We start from the raw sequence: 19,502 nt of genomic DNA, 5'->3' as shown, positions 1-19,502 counted from the left end.
CTGTTGATTTTCTCACACACATTTCACGAACATTCTCTTCTGCCACAAAACGAACCTTCTCTATATACCTCCCGAATAGTAAATAAAGTTGCCTTTTTTTATTCACCCTTAAAATATGTTTTTTTATTTATTTCTATGGAGTCAGAGAGTTAGACACAAATCTGATAAACCTCTATAGCCCATACACTACAGCTTTATTTAAAACTTTTATTGAAAAAATCAATTCAGGTAACTTGATTATGTAGTAGAACTGACATCTATCTACACTCTTCAGCACATCCAGGTCCACTTTGGTGTTGACTTTGAGGCCGACTTCAAAGATGTGAGGTGGCATGATGTGGCCCTCACTTGAAACCACTCTAAAGACCATAACCGTGTCCGGAAACTTTGTTTTCATTATTCTGGGCATGTCCCTGTTATTCATGGCAATCCAGCGATGCATTTTGAAGGTGCTGGCAATGGTCCTGTTGTCATAACTTGGATCGATAGAGAGGATGAATTGTACAGTGGCACATCTCCGATCTCGCTTGTTGAACATTGTGTCACTTTCAGGCATGATAGAAGGTTCGCTCTTGGAATTTGTACACAACTGGCCAACTAGTAGATGGGCTGCAACAAAAAAAGGAAAACCGGTTTTCATCAAACGGAAATGGAATCATGTCGTCTTTTGTAGAGCAACAATTTTATCATTCTACCCTGTAAATCAGTCAGTTGTATCGTAAATTAAACTCATTAAACACATGTACACAATGCGACACACATGTACCCATGTGCACATGTACACGTTAATCCATGCGACGCACATAAGACCTTCTTATCCCACGCTCGTTTTTCTCTTTCTCATATCTTCTACTGCTCAAATCAACCAACTGAAAATATATGTGCATCTATCCCCTAAATTAAAGGTCAGCAACCTACAGCTGAATCTGACCTGTGAAGGCATTTTGACTCGCCTACAAGCTTGATTACCAATGACACACAGGCTTTCAAATTCAACGAAAGGCCTGCTGTTATCTTTCTTCGATTCTCACAACCAAATGTGAATACTATGATTTCAAAGGTAGGATCGAAACCTAGTCACCTCCATTTTTTTTTAATAAAAACTTTTTAAAAAAAAGTAAATATAAAACAAAAATTAAGTGCTGATTTGATCAACCAACCGGCAACAGACATTAGGCGGGGACAGCTTCAAAGAGAAAATGTTGCTTCAGTTGACTTTTTATTTCATTTCTCCAACATCGAGCCCCCTCCAACTCCCACCGCCCATGTCACCCACCCTATGTAAGTTGCTGGAATCTTTCAATGAGCTATGTTTTTATCTTATCATACACCTCCTCTTTTCAAACATTTTTTTTTTTTTTTTTTTTGCACACTGCATAGCGTGACACGGACCATATATCGCATATTTTAAAGCGTAATTACTCTGCAAATGAATTGGATAAAATTTGTCAAAAATAATTTCTCTGTACATACGGCCTATGTATTAAACAAGATTTCGGCTTCACAGTTTTCATTCAAATGACCTTTTGGTATATTTGATAATTATTTTGTTGCTTCTTGCATTTGGCCAGATGCACACTTTTGTCAAAATTTTTTCTCTGTACACATGGCCTAAATATTTAACAAGTGGACGGAGTAAGTTCCAGAAACCTCTGTCATTACTAACCAGCAGAGAGTTTACCACTGTCAACCGAGGGAAAAGTTTATAAGACACATGTATGCAGTGTGATGAGGTACGGAAGTGAAACCTAGTCAATGGGGGTAGAGGACATGTGTTGCATGAAGAGAAATGATATGAGACGGATAAGATGGGTGCGTAATGTGAGTTTTAAGGATAGACTGATGACTAGAAAGAAGATTAAATTATATGGACAGAATTCAATGGTATGGCAACGTTGAAAGTGTTGATAAATATTGGATTTCGGCCCCAGTTTTCAAGGATGTGTTCGTGAAAGAACATTTCAAATAAATTCTGAAAGTCTTCTGATTGGTCCAAAATATAACTATTTGTTTTTATTAAGGATAATGTATACGTAAACGACATGAGTACAAACGTGTTTATGCATTTTAATTTTGTACATCGATGTGTAAACATCGACTACAATGGTAAATTCAAGTCCAATGTAAACAAGTTCTTGCTGAAGATTCCCTTTAACTAATCCAAATTCTACCCAATCTACACCATTAACAATTACTAAACTATGCCTTGCATTCATTAACCCTTATCCTTGAGTGGCCTTTGGGCCTTGATAAGTGGTAACTCCTTTGTAAAAAAAAAATAATAATCATCATCTGACTCATCCGTAATGAATGAATGAATCCTCCTCCTCCTCCTCCTCCTCCTCCTCAACAACAATAACAACAACCACCACCACCACCAGCAGTTATCATACACAAATATTTATAAGAATCTCTTGTGATGTCATAATAAACTCTCTCCCTCCCTCTCTCTCTCTTTCTCTCTCACTCTATCTATCTATTACCCCCCCCTCTCTCCTTTCTCCCCTCTCCCTCCTTTCACTTGCAAAACGAAAGTTGTCACAATGATCATTATTTTTTTTTAAAGATGGCAAAAGATACCATTAATCCTTTATGACATCATCATTTTCAAGTATATATATATATATATATATATATATTTCTTTCTTGCAGTGCTCATGGCATGCTCCATATTGAGGCTCAACCTAGTGTTATATCTAACCCTCGTAGGGGAGATTGGTGGATAGATATATTGTGAAATGAACAAGATACAATAACGTTACAAAAATGGAGGCTTCTCACGAGCACAGGATGAAAACTTTAACTTACGGTGAGAGGAAGAAGAAAAAGAAACGACAAATTACTCAGAGGTGAGAGGAGCCAAGTTTTTTTTTTTTTATTCACGTTCACCTCTAGCAAAGTACATCGCCACTTAGACGTAAAGGGCTACAATTTGTTCCATAACTAAGAACAAGATGTTAGTTTACATTACATTTAAACTTTTGCATATCAGTACAGTACAAGAAACAGGTAGAAGGAAGGGAATTCCAAAGTCTAGCTGTTTGAGGGAAGAACCTTGCTTTCTGGCACTTAGGGACCTCAACAGTGAAGGGGTGTGAGTTTGTTGCTAAGCGGGTTTGTCAGGTTGGTTGGTTGGTTGGTTGTTTTTGTTTTACAGCATATCAACCCTTTTCAGGTTATTTAATGCCGAATCCAGTGATTTTGAAGAAAGATTTTTTAATAGAATATATTTGTTGTTTTCAAGTCGGTTTCTATTCAATCCATAGTTGGGACCCTAACAGGTACTACCACTCCGAATCAGAGTGGATCTGGGAGCAGTGGCAATTGAAGGGTGGCTCTACACTCCCAAAGCCCGCAAGCTGGGGCCTCACCATCGGATATAGTTAAGGGTCATATCCAGGACCGGTTTGTCGGGGATATGTACATCAGAGGTGAGACTAGCCAAGTTGATTAAGACACGAAATAACTTTTAGGGGGTCCCTTTTTAGGGTCCAGTTTGCAGGGGGAGGGGATTTTGAGGAAGAGCCAGTTTTAGAAAAACATTGATACTTCTGCATTTACCGACCCATAGTTTCTACAAAGATTTTCAAGTATGCTTGGCCGCTTTTTTTTTTTTTACACGGTGGTCACCACTTATCAAGGCCCGGAAGCCACTCAGGGATAAGGGTTATTGCAAGTACAGTACGTTAGTGTGGAGATTTAATGAAGTGTTTACTTAAGAGGGCGGTTCATTAGGAATTTGCTAACGTTGGACTTGAAGACATCCAAGTTGTAGTCAGGTGGGAAGCAGGCAGACAGAACAGAGTTCCACAGGCGTGCAGTTTTAAGAAAGAAGCTTTGTTCATCGAATCCACGTTTTGATTTAGGCACAGATAAAGAGTGGGGGAAATTTTTCACAGTGGATTCAGCTAGACGGGTGTTTTTCATGAAAGACTGGCGAGGGGGGACCAGAGATTGAAGTTCAGATGAGCACCTGCCATGGAAATAATGATAAAACAAGGATAGGCTTGCAACGTCTCTTCTGTGGGAGAGAGGTTGCAGGGTAGAGAAAAGGACATCCCCCACTAAGCCACAAAGTCTATTTTGTACTCTGTCAAGGCAGGATAGGCTGTTTTTAGCAGCTTCTGCCCAGATATGGCAGCAGTATTCCATCGCTTGTGAGACGCATCCGATTGTGAAGCATTAAACTGTTTCGAGAAAATTATAAATAGGAAAAACATGGAAATGCAATAAATACAATTACAAACATGTATCTAACCCAACCAAAAACCCTAACCTGTGCAGATAAAAAATTTTTTTTTTATTTCTTCCAATTCATAAAAAAAAGTATCTTTTATAGATTCGTATTAGCTAAAAACTAACAGCGCGTTTGTTAAAAATTGAGGAACATTTTTTTTTTCATCACATTCATCCCTAACAAGGGACTACAATTTTGGCATCACACCTACAAAAGATTAACAAGATGTTGGTTTACGTTACATTTAAACTTCTGCATATGAGTACAGTCAGGGAAGGAGGTAACAGGAAGGGAATTCCAAAGTCTAGCTGTTCGAGGGAAGAAACTATTAGAGTAGAAAGAATTTTGGCATTTAGAGACCTCAACAGAAAAGGGGTGAGATTTTGTTAAGTGGGTTTGTTGGGGATATGTACGTCAAGGGTTTGTAAGGGATATGTACGTCAAGATTTTGTTAGGCAAAATTTGTCAGGGATATGTACATCAAGTGCAACGAGTTCATCAGAACACATTACATTAAAATATTTGTAAAACAGGCACAGAGATGCAACATTGCGGTGATGGTACAGGGGTTGGAGCTTAGTTGACAAAGTGGGATATTAGATTGAAAACTCTTTTTTAGACCCTACACAAGAGGTAGATGCACCAGCCCAGATGTGGCAACAATACTCCATGCATGGGCGAATGGTGGCCTTGTAGAGGTACAGGATACTATCAGAGGTCTTCTAGCTCGATAGAGGGAATCCACGTCCTTTGCAGCAACCTTTGCAATGTCCTCAATATATTTGGTCCAGTTCATATTGCTCGCCAATATTAGGTCAAGAAGTTTGAAGGAAGAATTCTCAGGTAGGGTGTTATTTGTCACGGATATCGGCGGTTCAAGATGGATCTTGTAATTGTTGACGTAGAGCAGCTTAGTCTTACTAGCATTAAATGTTACGATCTATTTGCGGCCCCATTCCACTATAGTCTGGATGTAATTTTCTAACGATTCTGCTAATGTTTTAGAATTGTTTTTTTTTTTTTTTTACGAAGGAGTCGCTACTTATCAAGGCCTGGAGGCCACTCGAGGATAAGGGTTACAGAGTGTACAGTAGTCAATGGAACAATATCGTATCAATCGTTGATAGTGAAAATTTGGTAAATTGGATTACTTAAGGAGCCGACTCATCAAGAACTTGTTTACATTGGACTTGAAGACGACCATATTGTAGTCAGCCGGAAAGCAGGGAAACGGAAGACAATTCCACAGGCGTGCAGTTCTAAGAAAGAAACTTTGTTCATGGAATCTACGTTTAGGTTTAGGCACAGATAAAAAGTGGGGGAAATTATTGATAGCGGTTTCAGGTAGACGAGTGTTTTTAATGAAAGTTTGGCAAGGAGGGACCATAGATTGGAGCTCAGACGAGCACTTGCCATGAAAATAACCATAAAGCAGAGACAGGTTCGCAACATCTCTTCTGGGAGAAAGAGGTCGCAGGGAAGAGAAAAGAGCATCCCTCCACTAAGCTATGAAGTCTATTTTGAACCATTTCGAGGCAGAATAAACTGCTTCTAGCAGCTCTTGCCAAAATGTGGCAACAGTACTCCATCCTTGGATGTACTTGGCTCTTACACAGGTAGAGAATTGCATCAGCAGTGAGATATCTACTGGAGCGGTAGAATGATCCCACCATTTTTCCAGCAGCCTGGGCAACAGATTTGATGTACGTGTTCCATCTTAGATCGGGAGTAAAGGTCAGACCCAGAAGCTTACCAAAACATGGAGCCTCCCTAAGATGAGAGCTATAGATTTCGATTGATGCTAGATGGGATCAGAGTGTTGATGATGTAAAGATAGAACCTTGGTTTTAGATGCATTAAAAATAACCAGCCACCTCTTTCTCCATTGCACCACATGCTCAAGATCAGAGGAAAGAGAATCAGAGTGAACTTGGTCATTTATGGCCTTTGAAGTGTTGCCATAGATGGTAGTGTCGTCAGCATAAATGTTTATGAATGATGTAAGGATGTGATTTGGGAGCTCATTGATGTAGATCAAGAAGAAAGTTAGGCCCAAGATAGACCACTGAGGAACTCCAGCATTAATACTGTGAGCTTCTGATTTTTGCCCATCAACCACTACTCTTATGAACCTAGCTGAGAGAAATGATTTAATTATTGAAAAGACATTTCCAACTATACCGTAGCTGGAGATTTTAGGGATTTCAGTTAAGTGAAGGGGTTCAATTTTGCTGGTGGACTGGGTATATGATTTAATTGAAAAGACATTTCCAGCTATTTCCATTCTTGTGGATTCTCTATTCATTACCATCCATTTGTGTTAAATATATGTGCAGCAATTGTTTCATCAGCCATGACTTTTTTTTTTTTTCTTTTACAAGGTAGTCACCACTTATCAAGGCCCGGAAGCCACTCGAGGATAAGGGTTACTGTGTGTACAGAACGTTAGTATTGGAGAGTTGATAAAGTGTCTTACTTAAGGAGGCGATTCATCAGGAATTTGTTTATGTTGGACTTGAAGAAATCCAGGTTGTAGTCAGGTGGGAAACAGGCAAACGGAACAGAGTTCCACAGGCATGCACTTCTGTCCTAAGTAATTAGCAATTGTATTTTTCTTTTTTTTTACAAAAATAAAATTGCAAATTACTTAGGACTTCTATCCAGTCATGGCTGACAAAACGACTCCCCCCCCCCCCCGTAAAGTAAATAAAGGGTTCCGCTCAAAATTCAGTCCAAATTCCCGAGTTTGACAGAAACATTCCCAAGTTTGACAAGATACACCTGAAGAAGGTCAGAGGTTACATTGATTAAAACGCTTTAAAAATCAGACTCAAGATAAGAACAGTAGTCCGATGAATCCAATAATATGAATAAACTATAACTGAATATATTTTGACACTACATTAACCAATTTAGATAAGGTACCATAAAAAATTGAATTGCTCCCGACTTCCACAAATTTCCTCACTTTTTATCTGTGCCTAAATCAAAACGTAGATTCCATGAACAAAGCTTTTTTCTTAGAAATGCATGCCTATGGAACTCTGTCAAGTCCAACATAAACAAATTCCTGATGAATCGCCCCCTTAAGTAAGACACTTTATCAAATCTCCAATACTAACAATTACTACGATACTATCCCATTGATTACTGTACACGCAATAACCCTTATCCCCGAGTGGCTTCTGGGCCTTGATAAGTGATGACCTCCATGTAAAAAAAAAAAAAAAAAAATTAAAAAAACTGAAAAGAAAAACTTTCCAAACCTACTTGGCATTCAGGCCGGGATCAAAGTGTAGTATCTGTTCCGGCAGATGCTGCAAGCAAAGACCAGATGTGGGGGCAACCCCACATACCTGACCTTTAACCAGCTCCCATTTCCCACCTCTCGGGAGCTGGTCCCCCTTTTTCCCTTCCCCCTCCCTTCACTCCTCACATTAAAAATCGGCCTTGTGCCATATTTGCTCGGTGGGCGAGCAAATAAATACTTTCATACCAATTGTCACTATCCAGCTCCCATTTTCCACCAATCGGGAGCTGGTCCCCTTTTCCCTCCCCCTCCCTCTCTCTTCACATTAAAAAACGGCCTTGTGCCTAATTTGCTCAGTGGGGAAACAAATACATACTGCAAGCAAAGACCATATGTTGGGGCAACCCCACATATAAGACCTTAGTCAATGTAGGGGCAACCCTTCATGCCAATTGTCACTATCCAGCTCCCCTACTCCCCGGGGAGTTGGTCACCATTTCCCCTTCACTCCTCACATTAAAAATTTTGCCTAATTTGCTCGGTGGGGGAGAAAATAAATACCCTGGCCTTCAGGACAAGATCAAAGTGTAATATCTGGTCTTCAGATGATGCACTTCAATTTCTTGTTCTCTGTCAGTGAAGGAGAAATCCTTCACGACTGAGACAATTTTTATTTTTGTTCCTTTTCTCCACATTAAAAAACGACCCTGGTGTCTAACTCTGTCCTGTGGGGAGGCATTGTAAATAGGAACGATGATCATCAGTTTGGTTTAGATGTAATTCACGTTAACTTTTACTCTCCATAACATTCCTCCAAGTTTTTAACTTTACAAGTAAGCCATAAACACAAAGATGAGGATATATCAAGCCTGCGTCCTCAGCATCTTACTCTACTTCAGTGAGACATGGACTCTCTACATGCGTCAAGAGCACAGCCTAAACGCCTTCCATCTGCGCAATCTAAGAAAGATCTTAGGCATTACGTGGCAGGACCGCGTTCCAAACAAAGACGTTCTTGCCAAAACAAATCTTCCAAGTGTTTGTCCTTCTCTCCCAGAGACATCTGTGCTGGCTAGGGCACGTCGTTCGCATGCAGCAGGGTTGAATCCCAAAAGACATCCTGTACGACGAGCTCTCAGCCAGCAGCAGACCAACCGGTTGACCACATCCCAGATGTTAAGGATGTGTGCAAAGGGGAATTAAAATCCGGCAACATCAACCCTGTTGACCTTGAATCCTATGCAGCGAACCGTGATTCCAAGAAGGTCAAAGTCAAGAAGTGTGTCCGGTTGAGCGAGCTGAGAAGAAATGAACAGTGGGGGTAGAAGAGAGGCAGGTGCAAAAAGACAGCATCAGCAGCAGCATCGACAGAGCCTGACGGAGAAAATGCAACAGATTCTGATGCTCCTGTATCGGTCTGCTCAGTCACAGCTGTACCACTCAACATAACAACTTCAGGCATGATTCTCCATTGTCTACCTAGACGGAAGGACGCTAACATCCATTGTTTCACAGATGAGTACTACGAGGTGCCTTCAATAAGGTTCCAGACTTTTTTTCTACAGGCATTTAAAATTGTCGTAGCCTATTGAAAATTCAGTATGTTATTGCTATACATCTCATGAGATGACTGACGAATTTTTAGTATTTCAGGTTCAAATGAACAGCTACAGCAGGAATTGGAATACACCCTACTAAATTCTGATTGTCACAGCTGGTGAATTTCAAAAATGCAATCTGGACGTGAGGACACTTTAGAAGGACGATATGCAATAAAATTCTGTTTTAAACTTGGAAAAAAATCCTACAAAAACGTATGGAAGGCTTCAGGCTGCTTTTGGACCATCTTGCATGAATCGAGCATTAGTTTTTAGGTGGTATAAGAGATTCAAGGACGGCAGAGAGTCTATGAGGGATGATGAGAGGTATAAGAAGAGTAAGGAAGTCAGAACACCAGAGTTGATTGGCCAAATAAAGAATTTTATAGAAAAGGACTGTCGTGTGTCTATAGAGACAATAAGTGAACAGTTTGATGTCAGTGTGGGAACTGAACTGTATTTGCAAGGAACTGAAGATACAGAAGATTTGTGTAAAGTTTGTCCCAAGGGTGCTCAGAGAAGATCATAGACTATTTGACCAAGATGGGCATCAAAACAGTTCCTCGCCCTCCTTATAGTCCAGCCCTTGCTCCCTGTGACTTTTGTTTATTCTCTAGACTCAAGGAAAACCTCAGAGGCTGTCATTATAAGACAATTAAGATGAAAGAGGCTGTCATGAGGGGCACTGACATGCTCACACAAGATGACTGCCGTGGGGGCCTTTGAGAACTTGTTGGAACGGTATAACAAGTGTATTGTAGCCAGAGGAGATTACTTTGACGGGGATTAGAGTTTAATGCGGACGATCAATAAAGGTACCCATACGAAAAAAAAAAAGTCTGGAAACTTATTGAAAGCACCTTGTAAATCATCAACACACAGCATTTTTTCTGGACGAAATGTATAGAACTTTTTGGACAATTCTTCTAAGACACAAATTAAATATAACAGAGTCAGTACCGTTCCATGATGTATTCTTACTTTCACATTTAATTCCTCCATTCAGTCTCAGGAGACAATGGATATCCCTTGTAAGGCTGGCTGCGCATGCAAGGCAAGGGTTGCGCAATCCACAACCACACCTCTCCTGAATCAGCACTGCTTGAGGCCAGTGGCAAGGAGAAGTGCTAGACGACTGGAAACAATGCAGAGATAAGTGGAGAGCACGTGCAGCACGTGGAATTCCCAAATGGTCACCCATTTTAATACTGACCAGGCTCAATGTTGCTTAACTTTGGTGATCTAACAGGAACCGGCGTGTCAACATGAATTATGCCATATAACTTAACATTAAAGTTGTAACTAAATGTGCTGTTTGAGCATTTCTGTGCATTGCTTGAGCAACCATCTCGAACCACTCGTTTGCCCATAGTAAAGCACACACTCTGCTGTCAAAATGAGCTGGCTGGATTGGCAGCTGTTTCTAGTACCATATATTGAGAGCCAGTTGTGTATGGTGCACTATATTGAGAGCCAGTTGTGTCTGGTGCAGTATATTGAGAGCCAGTTGTGTCTGGGCAGTATATTGAGAGCCAGTTGTGTCTGATGCAGTATATTGGGAGCCAGTTGTGTCTGATGCAGTATATTGAGAGCCAGCTGTGTCTGGTGCAGTATATTGGGAGCCAGTTGTGTCTGGTGCACTATATTGAGAGCCAGCTGTGTCTGGTGTCATGTATTGAGAGCTAATTGTGTCTGGTGCCGTGTATTGAGAGCCAGTTGTGTCTGGTGCAGTATATTGAGAGCCAGTTGTGTATGGTGGCGTGTGTTGAGAGGTAGAACATTACATGTTTGCATGATAATATTTATTGGATGGGTTTCTACTAGTATTTTGTTTAATTTCCGATTTTTGAGTGATTGTCAAGATACGACTTCCATTTGTATAAGGACAGCAAGATATGAACTGCCGTAACAAAACTGTCATTTTTTTTTTCACTCTAACTCAACAGACTTGACACTACTTTTGTTTCAAAATAAATAAACACTTTAAAAGAAGTTAAAGCACAAAAATTTATCCAGATCGGTAAAAGAGTAACTTATCTTGCCTTTGGTAATATTTATTTGTATATTTTTTTCACTTCTTTTTTGTCTTGTTTTTCTTATGGTAAAAATGCCCTATAAAGTGAGAAAAATTATTATAATAACAGGGTTATCCCCAAGTTCCGCATATTATTTTTACTTCCGTTTTGTGCGGACCATTCTGCGTCACGATGAATACCCTGGAAAAGTCCTTTCTAATTAATGTTTACTAGTTTTAAAATATTTTGTTATTCTGAATCATACACAGAAAAATCACGTTGATACACCAGTTTCCGTTAGATCACTGAAGTTAAGCGACGTTGAGCCTGGCCAATACTAAAATGGGTGACCATTTGGTTGGTTGGTTGGTTGGTTGGTTGTTTTTGTTTTACGGCATATCAACCCTTTTCAGGTTATTTACTGCCGAATCCAAAGATTTTGGAGAAAGATTTTTTAATAGAATATATTTGTTGTTTTCAAGTCGGTTTCTATTTAATCCATAGTTGGGACCCTAACAGGTACTACCACTCCGGGTTAGAGTGGACCTGGGAGCAATGGTAATTAAAGGGTGGCTCCACACTCCCCAAAGCCCACAAGCTGGGGCCTCACCACTGGATATAGTTTAAGGTCATATCCAGGACCGACCATTTGGTAATACCAAGTGCTGTATGTGCTCAAAGCTTGGAGAGGGATGGGCGCCGCCAGGTTATTCTTACCCAAGACACGCTGCATAAAAATAATGCCCGCTCCCATGACCCCGGAGCGTTAAGGGACTGGTCTTATTCTGAAAAACAGCTAAGTTCGTTTGCGATATACATTAATCAAAAGGGACTTTTCCAGGGCATTCATTATGAAGCAGAACTGTCAGAACAGGGAAAGTAAAATAATAAAAAAAAAAGTGTGGAAATTGAGGATAATCGAAAACACGGTCATATTTTGTCTTGGGAGGGGGGGGCACCCATTCACCTTGCTTATGACGTAAGCAATGTCGTTGGTCTATTCTCTGAAAAGCATATCGTTTCTCCGCCCTGACAGAAATGACTGACAAACCTTTTGAACAACATGAAGTGGATTTTTTGATTAAGATCAAAGTGTAGTATCTGTTCCGACAGATGCTGCAAGCTATGACTAGCTATGACTAGCAAAGACCAGATGTGGGGGCAACCCCACATGCCTGACCATTAACCAGCTCCCATTTCCCACCTCTCGGGAGCTGGTCCCCTTTTTCCCTTGCCCCTCCCTTCACTCCTCACATTAAAAATCGGCCTTGTGCCTAATTTGCTCGGTGGGGGAGCAAATAAACACCATCTGTTCCGGCAGATGCTGCACTTAAGATAATTTGTACCAGTCAATGGAGGGGAAACCCTCTATACTGGGACAATTATTATTTTTGGTAACCAGAGTGCCCCCTTTTTGCCTACTTTTAGGGGAGCTGGTTTTTACCTCACATTAAAAACGGCCTTGTGCCTAATTTGCTCAGTGGGGGAGCAAATAAATACCATCTGTTCCGGCAGATACTGCAAGCTATGACTAGCTATGACTAGCAAAGACCAGATGTGGGGGCAACCCCACATGTCTGACCTTTAACCAGCTCCCATTTCCCACCTCTCGGGAGCTGGTCCCCTTTTCCCCTTCCCCCTCCCTTCACTCCTCACATTAAAAATCGGCCTTGTGCCTAATTTGCTCGGTGGGGGAGCAAATAAATACCATCTGTTCCGGCAGATACTGCACTTAAGATAATTTGTACCAGTCAATGGAGGGGAAACCCTCTATACTGGGACAATTATTATTTTTGGTAACCAGAGTGCCCCCTTTTTGCCTACTTTTAGGGGAGCTGGTTTTTACCTCACATTAAAAACGGCCTTGTGCCTAATTTGCTCAGTGGGGGAGTAAATAAATACCATCTGTTCCGGCAGATGCTGCAAGCTATGACTAGCAAGGACCAGATGTGGGGGCAACCCCACATGCCTGACCATTGACCAGCTCCCATTTCCCACCTCTCGGGAGCTGGTCCCCTTTTTCCCTTCCCCCTCCCTTCACTCCTCACATTAAAAATCGGCCTTGTGCCTAATTTGCTCGGTGGGGGAGCAAATAAATACCATCTGTTCTGATACTACACTTCGCCTCTTCTGACCTCGATCAGTGAAGGAGAAATCCTTCTAGATTGAGTCAATTTTATTTTTAGGGAGCTGAATTTTTCTACATTAAAAAACCAACCTTGTGTCCAACTCTGCCCTCGTGGGGAGGCAAGTAAATAGGAAAAGGAAGTGAACGTAAAAATTGCCCTTATACAAATAGCAGTTCATATCTTGCTGCCCTTATACAAATGGAAGTAGTATATTGTTGCCCTTATACGAATAGAAGGCGTATCTTGCCCTTATACAAATGGAAGTTAATTGGTTGTACCATTATGTTGTTATGGTAGGATGTGGCAGGCTAGTTGGTCGCTGAGCGAGGGCGAATCTATTATACACGCGCCCCTTTTCAACCAGGTTTGCACGCCGAAACAGAAAGAAAGAGACGAAAATCCCCGGGCGCGCTGTCTGACTGATTTGTTTTTTTTTTTTTGTTTTTTTTTTTAACCTTATTTGGTCTCGACTGTTATAATTATAAACATATACATATGATTGATTCTACCACCCCCAAAGATCCTCCAAGAAATTTATTTATCATTTTGAACTCAGATCCGTAGAAACGGACATCGTGAGATTATTATTATTAGTATTATTTTTTTAAGCTTTGTTTTGTATTAGTGTCACCATTGGCGACTGGATTTGGGTATTTATATATATTTATAAAGAAAAAATTAGATTTAAATAAAAACGCGGGTTTTACGCCCCCGAGGAGAGAGAAGGGGACACGATGGGTTGCTTGTGTCCCAAATTTCGGAGGACACTTTACACGGATAACAAATCCTCCGAAGATGCTCCAAAATTCTCTTGGTAAGTCAATTCTTCCTTTCTTTCTTTTTTTTTTTTTTTCTTTCTTTTTTATTTATTTATTTTTTTAATTCATTCTGAAACAAAAACATAATGTAACACAAAACCCCGCATTTTGTTGTTATGGGAGCACATTCCTGATATAATCGCTTCATCTTTATAGTTATTATTTATTATAACAGGCTTGTCGTTAATTGCAAAACTACACATATTTTATATTTAATAATGTATTTAGGGTACTAATGCACTTATTGATCCGTGCTGAAATAATAACGTTATTATTTAAAAAGCCATTCTTAACATGGGGAGGGTGTTTTGTACCTATTCTATACTTTAACCTTACAATTGAATAATAATAATAATAATAATAATAATAAACTTTAAACTTGGAAATACAATTTAAAAAATACCGCGGATCAATAAGTGCACTAGCACCGTATTTTGTTTATATTATTATAAGCAAATATAAGCATTTAATATTTTAAAATAATGTTATTTTGTTGACAACCTTGTTGCGACAAAATTTAGTTTTTGTTTCCTAATAATTTTATAACGATATAAATAGCATGGCAATAGTCTTTTTTATTATTTGCATTTTGATAAAAATGAAATATTTCTCTAATAAATTTATTCGCATTATTGTGCATGCAAGCAGCAACTAGATTTTGTGATATTTAGTATTGGCACGATTGGGCTTCCATAAAAAAAATTGTTATTATTCGATCTTAAATTATCCTGATCGGACCTAAATTAAAATAAATTGCAAATTGATTTTTAAATATTCGATTGCTTTAAATATATATAATGTTTAATAAGTTTTAAAAAATAATTAAAAAAAAAAAAAATTTTAATTAAAAAAAAAATATTTTTAAATTAAAAATACGTCAACAATTGATAGATTAAAAATTTACTATCTTTATTTATCCAGCGTTGCCCAGGTGGGGAGATTAGCCGACAAAAATAGTCTTGTTTATTTTAGATATTTTGCAGCACACCGAAAAGGGGTAAAAAAAAAAAAAAAAAAAAAAAAACAAAAAAACAAATAAACAGCAAATAAATGTGTGCTTGTTTACATTAGTGATTTTTTTTTTTTTTTCAACCAACACATTTCAGGTGCAAACATTACGTACTTACATGTCCTGTCAAAATCAGGAGCTTATTCGATGTGTATGCACTTTTAATACCGCGATATTTTTAATTAGTTTTTTTTTTTTTTTTTTTTTTTTTTTTGTTCTAGGTTAAATTCAAGTTTCACGATATTTTTTTTTTTTTTTTTTTTAATTATTGTTAGGTGGAAGCCCAGAATAGTTACAAAACACCCTTCCCTCCCCATGTTAAGAATAGCTTTCAAAATAATAACGGTATTATTTCAGCGTGGTAACAAAAGTGCATAAGTACCGCTTATTCAAATTGGCACTTATAGCGGCAATGAAGTACGTACTCGTTACAGAGCGAGCATGTCATATTCCAAAAATCATATAAACCGATCAAATATTTTTTCTTTAACTAAGAAAATCAAAATTTACGATTATTAGCGATTTTACTACTAAACTGTATTTGTAAAGCTGATTTTTTTACCTCGACACTTCGATGATTTCAGTTGTCTCCCCCCCCCCCCTTATTTATTTCGACGGATTTCATCATGGCTGGAGAAAGCACTACAACTCACTTTGTCGTAAAAATTTTTTAATAATAATAAAAAAAGCTACTTGATCAAATTACGTGAGTTTTGGAATCTAATATAATACGTTCGTTTCATATATCATAGACTTTTCTGTATTTTCTTTTTAATTGCCTGGTGGCAATTTGAGTAAGCACCCCTAAAAACTTATCCAGGAAGGTAGACGGGTAACTTATCTTGCCTTTGGTAATATTTATTTATTTATTTATTTATTTTTTTTTTTACTACTTGTGAGAAAAATAAGTTAAAACGATTGGTTATTTGTTTCCCACGAAACAAAATGTGACACAAGGTCGGTTTAATGTGGGAGATAACCAGCTCCTCTCAAAAGGGGATTCTTCAAAAATAAAATTGCCTTAGTATAGAAGGGTTTTCCCCCTCCATTGACTAAGGACAATTAATTTGAGTGCAGCAACAGACACCACACCAACACCACACCAGTGATCCACTATCCAGCCCAGTACGAGTACCGGGTGTCGACTTACATGTCATGAGAAGGTTGGTGATCGGAGGAGGCTTTTACTTTGGGAAATCTAGTCACGTTCTTGCTTCTAATTTTATACCTCCGGTTGCAAGGATGTGATTTGCATATGTGTATGTTACCGGTTATTTAAAAGCACTGGGGACGAGGGGATGGCGGCTATGCCCGGTCGTAAAATACGCTTAAATATATTTTAATTTGTCCAGATTTCGTATATATTATTATAGAGTTCTGATTTCAAAAGTAAAAAAAAAAAAAAAAAAAAAAAAAAAAAAGCAAAAGTATTTGGGTGCCATCAGCTAGAATCGAAAGCAAAACTGTAGAATTCAAAGCTGGTGACGTTACCACAGTACCCACGTGACACACATATCAACTGGTTAAAAATAAACTAAGATGAGTGTACAAAATGTATAACGATATTTTTTTTCAATTTTGACCCCCTTTTTTTACCCCTTAAAAACTATTTTAACTGGCTAAGAATGGTCCATAAAAAATCGAATCATGTGAGGTCCCTAGCACCACTCTGTAACTGTTAGTTTCGGAAGAGATAGTTTGAAAATATGGAGACAGTGAGTTTTATAAATTAGATTAGTTCCTTCCGAGAGGGTTGAATGTTTTTATGACGGTTATGCTTCTAAGGAACCTTTTATACTTTTACTAGAGTTCAAGTGTACTTGTTTATAGTTTAGTTTAGACTTGTGTCATGTGACTCTTGACAGAGTTGGGGGGGGGGGTCGTGATTTAGCAATATTTTGCAAGCTTTACACCAGACCGAACTCTGATCACCTTTCTGTGGTGTCTGATAATTTTCGACATTTTGCGAAATATCTGTTATCGGAACACATTAGCCTTCTTGTTTTTTTACACATTATGGCGGACGGACGAGATGTCTTGTGGAATCAGATCTCTCTTCTGAAGACCAAGATTTGAGACAGACTGAGGAAGTCTTGTAGAGAGGATGTTATCGTTCCAATGCTGACTGTATTACGGAACCAAAACCAAGAATATGAAATCGAAATTGAAGTTTGCATCACCAAATTACAGCTTTCACCATCTTCCAGAGTTGAAGCAGAACAAATGGACTTTCCACAAGGAAATGGAAGAAAATTGTTTCTGTTCTGATTCCAGTGAATTATAACGCTTCCCCAGATCGGACTTTCTCTTCAGGTGCTGCAGATTTCCCATTTGGAAGTCCTATGTCCTCCATTATAGTGAAACCTCTGCAAATTCAAACCGTGAGATCAATGTTTAGTGGTCTTAAGATGAACAAAGACCGCATGGGATTCCATAATTTCCTGTCTCGCTTTGAGAACTGTATGGCTACTGATGCTGAGAGATTGAATTTTCTCAAATGTTTCGTGTCTTATAGACCTTGCTTTTAATTAACCACCTGAGTGTGACCAATGTCAATTATGAGATTGGCCTTGACATCCTTAAAAACGAGTACTTGGACATTGACAAAAATATTGATAATATTTTCTGAGATATTGACAACATTTCTAAATGAGAAAAGTTGTACTCGAACTTAGAACTTTTTTTTTAAATTTTTTTTTTATTAGAAACTGGATCATTTCTCAATGAATTGGGAAGGTATTTTGCTTGTGACTTCTCTGGTGACCTTTCTGCTGGAACCTGGCTCCTGATTAAAAAAAAATCTCCAAACTTCCCAGAGTATTGAAAGAAGTGATTCAGCTGTCTGGGAGAAGGATACCTCAATTGTCTACTGTATTGAAGAATACCAGCAAAGCCATTAAACGTTTACTCATCAAGAAATGGAGGGGGGGGGGGTGAAGGGGGCTCCGGCTACTCGTTAATGTCTATCAGTTCAACCAGGAAGATTGATCCAAAAGCACTTATGTTCACAAGGACTCTGCATATCAGATAGCTTCTAACCTAGGGGCCTCATGCAGCCATTGTATGCGTGACGTTTGGTAGAAATGGCAAAACTTTCTACTAATTGTTTATTGGTCCTGGTTGGTTGTTTGTTTTTGTTTTACTGCATATCAACCCTTTTCAGATTATTTAATGCCGAATCTGGTGATTTTGAAGAAAAGTTTTTTAATAGAATATATTTTTTTAAAGTCATATTCTATTTAACCCATACTTGGGACCCTAACAGGTGCTACCACTCCGGGTCAGAGTGGACCTGGGAGCAATGGTAATTAAAGGGTGGCTCCACACTCCCCAAAGCCTGCAAGCTGAGGCCTCACCACTGGATATAGTTTAAGGTCATATCCAGGACCTTTACTTTTGAATTGACCCTATTATGACAAAGCGCACTCCAGACGCCCATGCACAGCCATCATTCATCGCTGGCAAAAATACATTGAGAATGATGTTGGGTATAGTAATTGCTAACATCTAATTCCGATTTAGGTCCTGGATATGACCTAAAACTATATCCGATGGTGAGGCCCCACCTTGAGGGCCTTGTGTAGTGTGGAGCCACCCTTTAATTGCCATTGCTCCCAGATCCACTCTGACCCAGAGTGGTAGTACCTGTTAGGGTCCCAACTATGGATTAAATAGAAACCGACTTGGAAAAAAACAAATATATTCTATTAAAGAAATTTCTCTTCCGAATCACTGGATTCAGCATTAAATAACCTGAAAAGGGTTGATATGCCGTAAAACAAAAACAAGCAACTAATTGTTTATTAGATACTGGGAGCAGGCATACATATTTGTCAGAAGTTTTGGAACCTTTAGGATGCTTGGAATCCTTCGATTTTGACTGTGACCTAAAACTGTCTTCACTGCTGGGGGAATGTGAGAGGCGATTCAGAGAGGTAGTTTTGTATATTGACTTGGGCACTGGTCATCCGCAACCTTGTCTTGGTGGATGAAATATTAGATTTATCAATCCACATATCCCAGTTAAGTTCTCTATTGGATGAGTTTCGGGAGGCCAATTATTCCTTTGTCACAAGGTTTGACCAAAGTTCTTGTAATATATTGATCCAAGGCATAATTGAACTTAATCTCATCAGACGCTTGGCCACCTTGCAGCTGGTACCCTCTCTACAAGGACGAGCCTTTTCAATCTCTGCTAGGATTGTCCCCTTTGCTGAGGTAGTCCTTCTGACCAGTCATTATCTGTTAATGGTGCTCGTCTTCCTTTTCACTCTGTACTGAATTAAATTGTTGCACCTGTGTTTCGTTTTAGAACAAGAAGCCACATACATAGACCCTCTTGCTGGCGTATTTCTTGACAACCAAGTCTAGTTGGGACTAGAACATCATGGAGCGTAGTCTTTAAGACTTCCCAATCAAGAGGGGTCTTTCTATTATGACCAGGAG

General features: G+C 39.0%; 1 protein-coding gene across 2 annotated transcripts in view; it reads left to right on the top strand.

Moving 5' to 3' along the window:
• Window positions 1–2,630: 2,630 nt before the first annotated feature.
• The window catches only part of LOC145266544 (protein XRP2-like), a 79,735-nt gene continuing 62,863 nt past the window's right edge, over window positions 2,631–19,502 (top strand). The window contains exon 1 of one of the 2 annotated variants that reach the window (XM_080122316.1): window positions 2,631–2,849. In XM_080122316.1, the coding sequence (XP_079978442.1) occupies window positions 2,767–2,849 (83 nt within the window). In that variant the 5' untranslated portion in view covers window positions 2,631–2,766. Of the gene's footprint in view, window positions 2,850–13,624; window positions 14,044–19,502 lie in introns of those variants that run through there. The other variant, XM_080122317.1, reaches the window with a different exon arrangement.

This window comes from Euprymna scolopes, chromosome 41 (assembly GCF_053919585.1).
Source record: "Euprymna scolopes isolate OS-2025 chromosome 41, ASM5391958v1, whole genome shotgun sequence".
Lineage (NCBI taxonomy): Eukaryota > Metazoa > Mollusca > Cephalopoda > Sepiida > Sepiolidae > Euprymna > Euprymna scolopes.
This window is presented reverse-complemented; position numbering and strand designations above follow the sequence as displayed.